Source organism: Salarias fasciatus, chromosome 22, assembly GCF_902148845.1.
Source record: "Salarias fasciatus chromosome 22, fSalaFa1.1, whole genome shotgun sequence".
Classification (NCBI taxonomy): domain Eukaryota; kingdom Metazoa; phylum Chordata; class Actinopteri; order Blenniiformes; family Blenniidae; genus Salarias; species Salarias fasciatus.
The window spans coordinates 10,404,069-10,418,504 of NC_043765.1; the positions used below are offsets into that span (position 1 = coordinate 10,404,069).

The window sequence follows — 14,436 nt, forward strand, 5'->3', positions numbered from 1 at the left end:
AGCTGAAGGTTAGCCTGGTTGCTCAGCAGCCCGTTAGCTCCTTGCTGAGCAGCTGCTGGAGCTAACGGGCTGCTGACGCTGACTCAGGATCAGTGGGACATATTGATCTGCTTCCTGTCAACAGTCAGCAGCCTGAATGGAGTGTGTGAGCATCACACTGAGCTGGGAGAAAGTCTGAGGAGAGAAAGGAATCCAACCCAGGTCCTCCTGCTGTGAGGGGACAGTGCTAACCACTTCACCCCTGCTGCTGCTGCTGCTGCTGCTGCTGCTGACTCAAAGCTCAAAGAACAAGAGACAAACTGGGAGTTTTCATTCAAACTCTGTTTGGAAAAAGTTTTCTTTGAATTTCACAAAGCAGCTCTCACATTTCTCTATGGATCTGCTTTGATTCTACTGGAGGAGGACTGGATCTGACCTGACCAGCAAGCTGTGTGTGTGTGTGTGTGTGTGTGTGTGTGTGTGTGTGTGTGTGTGTGTGTGTGTGTGTGTGTGTGTGTGTGTGGATTCAGTGAAGACAGGATCAGGAAAAAGACAAAGTTCAATCAAACCTCCAGTTTGGTTCAAATGCTGCTTCAAGATCTCGATGTTTGCTTTGAAGGTTTGCTGACGTCCCAAATTCCTTTCAGTGTATCTCTCCCAGTACTCTGGATCTTCTTCTGTGACTTTATTCATCCAGTCCTGTTTGGGAACTTTTCTCCTGGTGTTGCTGTCATAGTGAGAAATCTCAACTTCATCCACCAAACCAACATTCACAAACTCTGGAAAGTTTGGAACATTGGAGGCTGCAGTGAAGAAATACTTGAGAGAGTGAATGTCTGGAAGAAAGAGAAGAGAGTAAATCAATCAATAACACTGACAGTCCAGCCTGATTGGACATTTGCTGTTTCCCTCTGATCTGGCTGCTTCTTCCTTTTCTTGTGTAAAGTGTTGAGCTGCTTTAAAGCCTGAATCCATGAGATTCAAAGAGCATCTCTTCACTCTTTTCTTCACTTCCTCTGGTTGGAAACACTTGATGAGACCAATCAAAGCTCACTTTCTTCTCACTGATCAACTCTTCAACTCACTGACTGATTCCAGCTCACTAGAAACTCACTTCTACCAGCAGCAGAAACACAAGTCACTGTTCTTCATGTGGAGAAGAAGAAGCAGGAAATGAAAGGAGCCAGAAGAGGCTGAAGCTGTTTGAACCAATGAGAATTCAGAGTGAGTGTTGCTGGGTGGAAGACACTCAGTCAGGTTCCTCCATGAAACTAAACTCCATTCAGCTCCAGCCTCAGTCTGGAGGACAGTTCAGGTCCAGACTGAAACCCTCCTCTCCTCTCAGGCTGTCAGCAGCAGCTGGACTGGAGAACATCTGGAGTCTGATTGGTCTGGTCTGTTAGAAATATGTTCAGCTCAGCCTTTTTCATTTCTTCTTCCTTTTGACCTTCTGTGAAGCTCTTTGGTTCAACTGGAGCCGTTTTGAAATGTTGGACAAATCAAACTGAACTGAACTGAACGGCGTGACGTCATCAGGATACAAACAATGGAACTGGAATCTGTTACAGTACATAAATGTAATCTCATTACAGGGATATCTGATCAAAACAGGGATTACTGAGCAGGATTACTTTGGAAAATCAGACAGAATTTCCCAGAATTCCAGCAGAGAGCCGTGGAGAACAGACATGGAGACACTTTCTGGAACAAACCGTCAGAGATCCAGAATGATGGACGGTGAGAAGAGAGAGAAACTCTTTCTGCTGCTGGAAACTCAGACAGCATTTAGTGTTTCAGTCAGAAGAGGCTCAGAACTTCTCTGCAGTGGAGATTCTGCCTCCAGCTGAGAACATTCTCTCCACATCCAGGAACTCATCACACCTGAACACACTTCTTCTTTTAAGTGGACAAAGATTTAAAATGTCCAACAAAGCTGGCAGTTCTTTTCAAACCAAGCAGTCTGAATGAGCGCGGACAGGAGTTCAACATTACTAGGGCTGAAACGATTCATCGAAAAAATCGAATAATTCGATTATAAAGCTTCGAATTAAACTCTGTTGCTTCGAGGATTCGTTTATTAATAGTGTACAGTGAAACTACCATGAAACCGCTAGCGTGTAGCGCCCGGAACTAAAGCGCAGCATGTTTCCGCACGAGAGTGTAAGACGCACGGACATGCAGCAAGCAGATGGGCTGTGTTCGAAACCGCATACTTACCTACTACTCATACTAACCTATTGAGTATGCAGTGTGTTTACACTGGCAGTATGCGATTTTGAGTATGCGAGAAGTTCCCGGATGCATACTGCATTCTCCACAAATGTTGAGCAGCCATCGTGTGTTCACTACTCATACTGAAATTACCCAAGATGCAACGCGACGGACAGCGGTTGCGGCAGACAGAGCTTGCACCGCCTGGCGGCCGGCAGGTGTGGTGGGGGGGCTGGCCCCGCCATCTGAGTCCAGCCCCGGAGGGTGTGAGAAACTCTGCGCTCGCTGGCGGGCCCGCCGCACCGGGGGGCCCGGGGGTCCGCCGCCGGACCTCCGGAACCGACTCGGTGCGACACCCGGGGCGGGCCCGCTCCGTAGGACCGCTGGGACCGCCGTAGGTCCTGCTGCCCCAGCGGCTCAGCGGGGAGCCGGTCGGAGTGGCGGGGGCGGCCGGCGGTGTGATCAGCGGTCGCCCGCCGCCAAAGCCCGACCGGGCCTGAAGGCTGGGCTGCTGGGTCGGGGGAACCGACTGCTGCGGCCACGGTGCTGAGTGCCGTGCCAGGCGGGGGGGCCTCGTGGCGGGTCCGGGGTTCCTGTGTGCTCTGCTTCTCTCCTGCTTCCCTGCTTCTCTGACTCCTCCATGCTGGAGCCGCGGTGGGCCCTCCTACATCCTTCCATACTCATACTACCCATACTGCATCCTGCATACTCAGTCCATCAGACAGTATGCAAAGCGTTTACACTACAGCAAACTACATAATAACCCAGGATGCATTGCACTCCTCCCCGAGCCGAAATCGATCTGCTAAAGCTGATTTCACTTTAGCTCTAAACTCTTCAAATGTACAACTTCATCGAGATTTTTTTTTAAATTAGGCGACAAAGTGTTGGTTTAGAGCCCGAGCGTGTCGTTTATTTGTCCGAATACCAGCCGGTTATGATTTTGTTCGGACGAATTTGGCGATATGTGAGCCAGCTGCAGTGAGCGGCTCCAGCAGGAGGAGTCAGAGAAGCAGAGAGAGAAGCAGAGCACACAGGAACCCCGGACCACAAACCCACACAAACCCTCCCGCCCGGCACGGCGCTCAGCGCCGTGGCCGCGGCAGTCGGTTCCCCCGACCCAGCAGCCCAGCCTCCAGGCCCGGTCGGGCTTTGGCGGCGGGCGACCGTGGATCACTATGGGTGGCCGTTTGTGCCATACATCGCCTGGTACAAAACGCCGTTAAGAACGGCGCTTTTGATGCCGAACGCCACCAGGCGCTTTTATTTTGAAACGCCTTCCGGCGTCTCAAACGCCGAGCGCCGCCAGGCGCTTTTAAAGTGCTACCAGGCGCTTGAAAACTGAGTGAGGAACTTTTTTCCATATATGTTTTCTTGTCCACATGACGTTTGATATATTAAATGTATTAAAATATATTTTTTCCTTTCTAATCAATTTTTCAAAACTCAAATGTTTAAAAATAAATCTGAGATTCTCTCTTTAGGGTCTATGTTTGTCTGTTACAACTTTACATTCTCAGTACAATTCAGTTTTTTCAAATAATATCTGAATGCATGATTAGAAGAAGTATTTGAATATTCGTTTGGCAGTAAGTGTCAGGGATGCTGAACTACTTAAACACAAATCTTCACACTGGTTATGTGGCTCCCGCTTAATTTATTGTGACAAAATTTGTTTTATTTTGTTACTGCTTATATTTTTAATAATAAATCACACAATATAAAACAACAGTTTAACTGGTACAAAGGCACAGATAATTATTTCACTTATAAACATGTTATTTCTGGCTGCAGGGACATTTTATCTCAATGATGCAGTCATTGGACACCATGACATCTGGGGAGCCACCAAGCAGGCTGCTGTCAGAAAGGAACACTGCTTTTCCTGGATCGTCACACCAGTGGGCTTCATGTATTCCTCTCAATTGCGAAGTCACAAGCCTGGGGTCAAAAAGATAATTTATTGCACAATGTGTAGGTATTATTACAATCTGTTATTACAAAATAGAAGGAGAGAAGGAAAGAAATATAGGCTCAACCATTCAAGATTTCTTTGTTTACACAAGACTCCTTTGTGGGGTTTTTTCTATCACAAGGTGGGATTTATTTATTGTATTTATGAGAGTTAAAACATTTTCGGTGAAGGAATTTGATTCTACATACATTTTGAAAATGTGATCTAACTTTTTCAAAAGTAAAAAATTCCCTGTGGGAACATTTACAATCCTTTTGTCCTGTTCTGAGTATTCACAAACTTTAGCTGCTCTGAAAACATGTCAGATAAGTAATTTTTTGAACATTTTCCACCCTATAACCCTGTAAGTCTCCTCATTGAGCTCACCCCTGATCAAAAGTATTTATTTTTTTGTTTTTAAACATTTGAGTTTTGAAAAATTGATTAGAAGGGAAAAAATATATTTTAATACATTTAATATATCAAACGTCATGTGGACAAGAAAACATGTATGGAAAAAAGTTCCTCACTCAGTTTTCAAGCGCCTGGTGGCGCTTTAATATGGGTGGCCGTTTGTGCCATACATCGCCTGGTACAAAACGCCGTTAAGAACGGCGCTTTTGACGCCGAACGCCGCCAGGCGCTTTTATTTTGAAACGCCTTCCGGCATCTCAAACGCCGAGCGCCGCCAGGCGCTTGAAAACTGAGTGAGGAACTTTTTTCCATATATGTTTTCTTGTCCACATGACGTTTGATATATTAAATGTATTAAAATATATTTTTTCCTTTCTAATCAATTTTTCAAAACTCAAATGTTTAAAAACAAAAAAATAAATACTTTTGATCAGGGGTGAGCTTAATGAGGAGACTTACAGGGTTATAGGGTGGAAAATGTTCAAAAACTTACTTATCTGACATGTTTTCAGAGCAGCTAAAGTTTGTGAATAGTCAGAACAGGACAAAAGGATTGTAAATGTTCCCACAGGGAATTTTTTACTTTTGAAAAAGTTAGATCACATTTTCAAAATTTATGTAGAATCAAATTCCTTCACCGAAAATGTTTTAACTCTCATAAATACAATAAATAAATCCCACCTTGTGATAGAAAAAAACCCCACAAAGGAGTCTTGTGTAAACAAAGAAATCTTCAAATACTTCTTCTAATCATGCATTCAGATATTATTTGAAAAAACTGAATTGTACTGAGAATGTAAAGTTGTAACAGACAAACATAGACCCTAAAGAGAGAATCTCAGATTCATTTTTAAACATTTGAGTTTTGAAAAATTGATTAGAAAGGAAAAAATATATTTTAATACATTTAATATATCAAACGTCATGTGGACAAGAAAACATATATGGAAAAAAGTTCCTCACTCAGTTTTCAAGCGCCTGGCGGCGCTCGGCGTTTGAGACGCCGGAAGGCGTTTCAAAATAAAAGCGCCTGGTGGCGTTCGGCGTCAAAAGCGCCGTTCTTAACGGCGTTTTGTACCAGGCGATGTATGGCACAAACGGCCACCCATACCACCACACCCGCCGGCCGCCAGGCGCCGCAAGCTCTGTCTGGCGCAACCGCGGTCCGTCGCGTTGCATCTTGGGTAATTTCAGTATGAGTAGTGAACACACGATGTATACTCAACATTTCTGGAGAATGCAGTATGCATCCGGGAACTTCTCGCATACTCAAAATCGCATACTGCCAGTGTAAACACACTGCATACTCAATAAGTCAGTATGAGTAGTAGGTAAGTATGATGTTTCGAACACAGCCACGGAGCACAGCGCGGTGAAACGACGCGAGAAATAGTGGTGGGCGGATCGATCCAAATATCGATAGTATTGATACCAAAGTTAGTATTGGTATCGATCGATACCAGCACGTTGAGATGGATATTATTCTTTCTGCTCTGGCAGAGTCAGCGCAGCCTCTCTGTCAGACCTCAGCTCACTTCAGGGCTCAGACGCTCGTTAACGCGCTCTGCGCCGCTTCCTCCTCCCTCTGCTCTTCACTGCCCTGTCAGAGCAGCGAGAGAGAGAGAGAGAGAGAGAGAGAGAGAGAGAGAGAGAGAGAGAGAGAGAGAGAGAGAGAGAGAGAGAGAGAGAGAGAGAGAGAGAGAGAGAGAGAGAGAGAGAGAGAGAGAGAGTAAAGATGCGCTGTGTGGACTTATTCCACAGCTTCAGACAAAGACACTGCATCATGTGTGCATGAAGGTGATTGGCTGCTGCGGTAACTCCACCAATCTGCACAAACTTTTAAAAGCAGAAGCCTCCAAACATCCAGGGAGTGTTTCAGAGAAGCCAAGTTAAGATTTTGGTATTTCCAGCATAATTTGACGTTGCTTTTCAATTGGTGGTCAAAGATGTCATTTCAGCAGTGATTAAAGTATTTTCATATATTCAGTCAATTGAAATAAATCCTGATTGTGTTCATGGAACTAAAAAAATATAATATATATATCAAAGGTGGTGGTGAATGACGGCCAGCTAGAGTTTACAGTATATTTACACTGATGTCTGGAGTTGCTTAATGTGGTTCAGCATGTGACTCTGAAGATGCTGTCTTGACACAGCTTGTGTGTTTTTAAAGTTTTGTTTATCGTGTTGTTGCTGTGCATTTTCAGGTATTTTCATTTACTGTAGTATAACTGCTCACGATATCCAGGGGCTAAAAGCGACCTCAGGGTATAAGCTCAGTGACAAAAGAGCAAAGAGCCAATAGTATTTTGCACCTTATTTGCACTAATGACTTTTTTTCCATGAATGCCTGTGGGTGATGGGACTTTTTGTTGTACTGCTTATACTGTTACATTTTTTTTAAATTATATTTTCAGTATTGACATTTTCTGTGTGTGAAAAAGGCAAAAGGAATTATTTTTATTGAAATGTTGACATTGTTGTAGTAATCTTGTGTTTTTTGATAAAAACTGTTCTTATATTTGGTTAAAATCTTGGCCCCGTGTTTTATTTTCCAGGTGAGGTGATTACAAATAGCTCCTCCTTCTCTCAGCTCACTCAGGCTCACTGTGCAGCTCTCCTCCTCCTGCTGCTGATCAGACAGACAGACTGGTTCATTAATGGCAAATTTAAGATGAGGAACAGGAGCAGGAACTGTTAGGAGCTACTTCAGAGTGTCAGACAGCGGAACTGCTACCTGTGATGTATGTAAAATAAAAATAAAAACTTAATTTTTTTTTTTAAAAACCTAGTAAAAAAGTATCGGTATCGGTATTGGTATCGTGTTTACTTGGTATCGGATCGATACCAAAATTCGGAGCATCGCCCACCTCTAGCGAGAAATGGAGCTGCGTCAAAATACAGTTGAAAACAAATGGGAACGCGCGTTCCACCAGCGACGAGACGTGGACGCGTCGGACGCGGCGCGTTGAAGAGCAGAATGAAGAAAATGCTGGCGAAAAGGAGGAAGCGCAACAAAGAAAACGCCAGAAAATGTCAAAAGTTTGGGACAATTTTAAACGAAAAAAGGGAAGAGCTCGGTGCAAAGTCTGCACTGCCAAGCGGAGCTGGTGTATTAAAACAGCACCACGTCCATGCAAAAAAAAAAAAAAAAAAAAAAAAAAAGTGACTGTATTCTGAAATTGCTGTTTTGCCCTCCTTTGAATGCACTTTAAAATTTTAGGGCAGCTGTCAGTTTAAAAAGCTGAATGAGCTGTTTTGGACTCAGCCTGAGTATTCTTATTTTTGTTTGTTTTTTGCACAAGACAGAAATTAATATCAATAGGAATTGTTTGATAATACTGAATATTGCCTGCTGTACTTGAAGTGTTTTTTAATAATCAGCTTTCATGTGCATTTTCTTATAATGAAGGGAAGGCCTTAGCCCTCTATCAGGTATTTTATTTATTTTTTATTCAAATAATTTGTGAATTTAAAGTGCAATGTTCATTCTAGCAATGAGTGTTCTTGTGCAGTTTAATAAATGTTACTGCAAGCATTAATAGTGGTTCATTTTTCTGTCCGTGGCGAGTTTTATGCTTGCCAAAATAAAATAAAAAGAAATGTTAAAAAAAAAATAAAAAAATAAAATATATATATATATATATATATATATATATATATATATATATATATATATACGATTAATCGATTAATCGACCAAATGAATTGATAGATTAATCGATTACTAAAATAATCAATAGCTGCAGCCCTAAACATGACATAGAGAAAGGATGAGGAATCAAACAAGACACAAAAGAAATATGGATCAGGACGCAAGGAGGGAAAAAAACAAACAAAAAACAGTCCAGACATCACGAGGTGCACACCCGCGAAATGGTTTGTAACGCACGCACGCACGGACGCACCCCCACGGGCCCGCGACCGGACGCACGCTCCTCCTGAACGGACAGAAGACGGTCCTCACGCAGCCCCCCCCCCCCCCCTCCCCCCCCCCCCCCCCCTCCCCCCGCCCCGCTCCGTGAACAGAAACTCCCAGAAGAAGCTGAGCTCGTTATTTCAATCCTTCAGCAGCGGTGAGGGAAGTTCTCACTGATAGATTTAGTTCTGGAGACACATTGATGATCCAGAGGAGACAGATTGTTGACTGAAGCTCTGAAGAGACTCTAGAAAGCTGGAATCCTACCTGGAGCCCCGCTGGGGATTCCCAGCAGAAAGCAGAGAGCCAGGAAGAGCTGCATGTTCACCTGTCCTCTCTTTCTTCTCTCACTGAAACACTTTGAGCGTCTGAGCTGAAGAAGAAGGAAACCAAGAGGGAGGAGGAAGCTGCTGGAGCCAATGACAATTCAGAGTGAGAGTTGTATGGAGTGAAATTAATGCCAAAACCTCTCCAACACAAAAAACGTGTTTTATTCACAGCCGATGATTCACACACAAACTCAGTGTGTTTTGCAAAAGCAAAATGTCATTCACAACTAATGCACTTAGGTTTGTCCATCAAAAAAACGTTCCACAAATTAAAAAAATATATATCTGCACTTACATTAAAACATTCTTTAAGTGCAAAATAAAATCTTTCAAGATTAATTTTTTTTTCCGAGTACAAAAAACAATTCTGCGGGTTGGAGAAAAAAATCTGCAGGTTGGAGAAAAAAATCCGCGGGTTGGAGAAAAAATTCCGCGGGTTGGAGAAACTTTTCTGCGGGTTGGAGAAACTATTGGCTCCCCAGCGTCACGTGACTTTTGGCAGTGATTTTGCACCTTCCTGATTCGCATCCGCAGGACTTAGGATTTATTCACAACTGCCAGTGTTGTGTAATTTGCATGCCACAACAGGAGGTGGCGCTGTGCGCGTTCACGTTTACAGTGTTTACAGTAAATGATCATGTACTGTGCTTCAGACAGAATTAAACACAAGGAGAAATGGACCAAAACAGAAAGGCGACGGACTGTACGGAGACCAGCTGGACCCGGTTCAGACCCGGTTGGGCTCACTTACCGCTCCTGTTGTGGAAAAGGCTGCCTGGAAGTGAAATGTCCATCAAAGCATCGCAGCAGCACGGCGCTATAGGTTGTCAGGGCACAAACTTTTGTCTGGATTCAGTGATGGCATTTTGTCTTGAAGAAGACAGTAATACTACAGCCAGACACAGAAACACTACAGCCAGACAGACTCACATCTTTGTGACAGCTGCTAAGTTTTGTGACTTAGTTGTGTGGACGCCGGTGGACTGCAAGGTGCACAATGTTTTCCTTCATTTTATTTGCAGTGTTATTTGTTTATGCACAATCTAATCGTACTTTATACAGTTGCAGTGATATTTGTTTGCACAGACTTTTGCACCTTATTTGAACTGTAACTAACTTTAACAGTGTGTTGCACTGCACAAGAAGATTGGTAATAAACAGAATACTTTGAAACCAGAAATGGTGACATTATTGCAGCATGGGTAAATGGCACAGTCTCACAGAGGATTTCCCATTAAAATGAAGTTTCATAAATAGCTACTGAGCTACAATATTTAATTTCACCATAGTCTTATTAACTTATTAAAGCAGAGGCTGGTTTTTGTCACCATATGAGCAGTAACAGCTGAGGAGATTTACCTGTCCTGACAGAATGAAATGTTCAGGATAAATATTAGAATTAAGCAGAGGAAGACTGTTAGCCATCAATTTTATTTACAGAAAAACAGAAGTTGGCCACATATAATCAAGATAAACAAAACAAGCGGTTCATCTCAGCACACATGGACTTAATTTCACCATTCATTCGTTTACAACTGACACACTGCTCATTCTCCACCATGTCGTTCTGTTGTGGAGCTTGATACACATCAGGTGTGTGAGGTTCAGGTGTAGCCTTTTTCTCCGTTGGAATCTTTCCGCAGCGTGTGTTGAGATGTGATGACAGGAGCGCAGTCTGGATGAGGTTCATTCACTTCATCAGCAGCTCTCCTGAAAAACACACTTGCCCATTATGACTTTTAACATGAGGTCAGTTACAATGTACTCTCAAAGTCAATCTCCTATGAGTGAGGACAATTATGATATAAATTCAACAGTAGAGGGAAGTGGAAGTGGAGGAAAGAGTGTTTGCTTTGCCACTACTGCCCCGTGGCTAACGCTAGCAACCAGCTAACACCACGGACACCACAACATGGGTTAGCTCCGGCAGTGACAAAAATGACATGTACCCACGAAGATAATTTAATTTTTCATCAACAATGACCACAAACTCACCTGTTGGCTGCTCAGGGCGTGTTGTTTTGGGGCGACTGACTCACTCGGTTGTGGTCCTGGCTGGTTGTGGATGGTGCTATGCGTTAAACGGCATCAACAGCGCCACCTCCTGTTGTGGCATGCAAATTACACAACACTGGCAGTTGTGAATAAATCCTAAGTCCTGCGGATGCGAATCAGGAAGGTGCAAAATCACTGCCAAAAGTCACGTGACGCTGGGGAGCCAATAGTTTCTCCAACCCGCAGAAAAGTTTCTCCAACCCGCGGAATTTTTTCTCCAACCCGCGGATTTTTTTCTCCAACCTGCAGATTTTTTTCTCCAACCCGCAGAATTGTTTTTTGTACTCGGAAAAAAAAATTAATCTTGAAAGATTTTATTTTGCACTTAAAGAATGTTTTAATGTAAGTGCAGATATATATTTTTTTAATTTGTGGAACGTTTTTTTGATGGACAAACCTAAGTGCATTAGTTGTGAATGACATTTTGCTTTTGCAAAACACACTGAGTTTGTGTGTGAATCATCGGCTGTGAATAAAACACGTTTTTTGTGTTGGAGAGGTTTTGGCATTAATTTCACTCCATAGACAGTCTCTCAGTATGCCCAGAGACACAGGCAGCTTGTCTTTCTTCCATCTCCGTTCAGCCTGCCTGTTTTATCACAGCATTCAGAGCTTCCTGTGCTCTGCCGAAGCGACAGCGGCTGAAATGAAATACTGGGGATGGGCCAGTCGCTCTCAAACACCAGACTATGTCTGGCTGTTCGTGCTTCATTCAAACAACGATGACACAGCGCTTGTAGTTAAAAACCTCTCTGCCTGCAGCTACACTTGAATTTAGACATTTTCCAGATATCAGCTGATCTGCTGAGTTACTGAGAATCCCGTCCTGGGTGTTTCCTGCAGTCGCTGTCCTCCGCGGGGCAGAGGAAGCTCTGTCCGCTGTTTAAACTTGAAACGGCATAAAGTAGTACACAACAGAGCTCATTAGAACTACCCACTGTTTTCTGAAACTTAAAAGCAACCTTGAGATTGAGATTGAGATTGAGAAAACTTTATTGATCCCGCAGGGCAATTCATTTGCAGCAAACCTCGACGCAATTCACAAACACACCAAAGTCATTCGTTGTGTATCAGTACTAACAATTCAGAAAATGTAAGGCTCAAGACCAACAATAGTACTACACAATATTAATGATATTATATTTCATAGTGACAGTTTTCATGTTGATGTGAACTCATATCGCCGCTCGTAATGAATGTAGCAGGAAGTGGAACTGAAACTATTTTGCCGATAACTGGTGAAAACTGGAAGTACGTCCCGGGCTTGTGCACCGAGTCTATTGTCCTGTTTGAGGAAACATTGTGAACTGTTGAGTCTGATGGTTTTATTTTGTCAATCACATGTTCAATCTGTGCTGACCTTTTCTATCCTCTGCAGTGGAGGCTCTGCTTGTTTGGTAACCTCAGCATTCAGTTTAAAAATGTGCTGAATAGTGTCATAAAGACATTTTTGGGAGTTCAGCAGTGCAAATAATGAAGACGGCTAAAGCCATCCTTTCTGACAGCTCCCATCCTTTACAGGCTGAGTTCCAGCTTTTGCCAGTAGGATCCTGGCAATCCTTCATCCTCAAAGGGCAACTCCGTTTTTTTTGACACCTGGACCTTATTTCTAGGTGTGTCATGCTCATATACTCACTCAGACAAACATCATGCAGCTCGGAGTCCTCCGGAAGTTATTTAGATCCAACCGATTTAGCGGGGGCCACGGCAAGGGAGCTTCAGCGCGGGACATAATGCAAAATCGCTAATTTCGGCTATATTTCTTCATCCATCGCCAGTGTTATCATAAAGTCAGCTTGTCTACCGTCTTCAGGTGGGTCAGCTGACAGTTGTTGCTAAGTTAGCCACAATTAGCTCGGATGGGAATGCTGTCATGGCACCTGGGCGTCTGACTTCCAGGGGCCGAGTTGGGGCCGATTGGGTAAACGGCTGCTCCACGGAGGCGATGGGAGAACTCCAGCAGCTGCGGCCTGCTTCACGCGCCTCCATGGTTATGCGGCGGGTCCCCGCGCACTCCACGGCCGGCACGGACCGTGTCTCCACCTGGGAGCGGAGATCCGGAGCTGCCGCACCGCGGCTTGCTCCACGGAGACGCGTGAAGCAGGCCGCAGCTTCCAGGGGCCGAGTTGAGGCCCATTCGGTAAACGGCCCGGAGCTGCTCCACGGAGGCTGGCGGGAGAGCTCCGGATCTCTGCTCCCGGGCGGAGACGCGCTCCGTGCCGGCCATGGAGCCGGCAGGGACCCGCCGCATAACCATGGAGGCGGAGAGGAGCTCCATGACGTTCCCATCCGAGCTAATTGTGGCTAAGTTAGCGCGGTGTCAGAGAACAGCGAAGCGCAGCAAATCCCATCAGAGCAGAGCAGAGCTTTGAGCATCCAACCTCAGGGCGCTCCTGGAAGTCTCTCTTCACCGAGAGTCTCTGAGAGGTCTCCAAGCCGGGCGAGGAGCGCTTGTGCGCGGGCATCGGGGTGGCTGACGGGAGAGGCTCCAGCATCCGAGCTAATTGTGGCTAAGTTAGCACGGTGTCAGAGAAGAGCGAAGTGCAGCAAATCCCATCAGATCAGAGCAGAGCAGAGCAGAGCTTTGAGCATGCAACCGCAGACCGAAAGGCAACCTGTGGATGCGACGGGGCCCCCTGCCCGGCCCGGCGCCCAGCGCGGCCGCCATTTCGGACGTTTCCCCCGACTCAGCTGCCTAGCCTCCAGGCCCGGCTCCGCAGGCAGGCGACCGGACACACGCGCCGGCCGACCCTGGCCGTCTGAAGAGCTGACTTTATGATAACACTGGCGATGGATGAAAAAATATAGACGAAATGAGCGATTTTACAGAGATTATGTCCCGCGCTGAAGCTCCATTGCCGTGGCCCCCGCTAAATCGGTTGGATCTAAATAACTTCTGAAGGACTCTGAGCTGCACCATGTTTGTCTGAGTGAGTATATGAGCATGGCATACCTAGAAATAAGGTCCAGGTCTCAAAAAACCGGAGTTGCCCTTTAAAGCTATTTCGCTCTTCAATTTTAAATTTTTGTGTGTCACGTTTTCATGTGCATTATTTATGTTTATACACTGGTGCAACGCCAGTCACTTTATGGAGACTCAAATAAAACTGAACTGAACTGGATGTAACTCTGGTTGAATGAAGTCTCTCTTTCTGTCTCTCAGGTCTTCATATTGTCCAGGTCATGACTGGCTGTCAGTGGGACGATGAAACTGATGAAGTGAACGGATTTGAACAATATGGTTACGATGGAGAAGATTTCCTGTCTTTTGATATGAAGACAGAGACATGGATCGCTCCAAGACCACAGGCTGTCACCATCAAACACAGGTTGAACAATAACAGAGGTTATAAGGTACATCAGAACCACTACTTCACAAAGGAGTGTCGTCATTGGCTGAAGAAGTTTCTGGACTATGGGGAAAGTTCACTGATGAGAAAAGGTAAAATCACATCTCCTTATATCTGACTCTTTTGTTTCTTTCTCCACTGTTTACACAACACTCCTGCTGTTTTCTCTTCATGTTTCCTGATCCACCTCTCACCAGTTTCTCTCATCTCTCCGTCTTTATTTTC

At 44.7% G+C, this 14,436-nt stretch overlaps 1 protein-coding gene across 1 annotated transcript in view; it reads right to left on the bottom strand.

Moving 5' to 3' along the window:
* Positions 1-14,436, bottom strand: part of LOC115409076 (major histocompatibility complex class I-related gene protein-like) — a 37,823-nt gene that overhangs the window by 9,133 nt on the left and 14,254 nt on the right. The window contains exons 2-4 of the mRNA XM_030120069.1: positions 11,545-11,548; positions 8,745-8,810; positions 549-815 (exon numbers count right to left, since the gene is read on the bottom strand). Coding sequence (XP_029975929.1) covers positions 549-815; positions 8,745-8,799 — 322 coding nt within the window. The 5' untranslated portion in view covers positions 8,800-8,810; positions 11,545-11,548. The remainder of the gene's footprint in view (positions 1-548; positions 816-8,744; positions 8,811-11,544; positions 11,549-14,436) is intronic.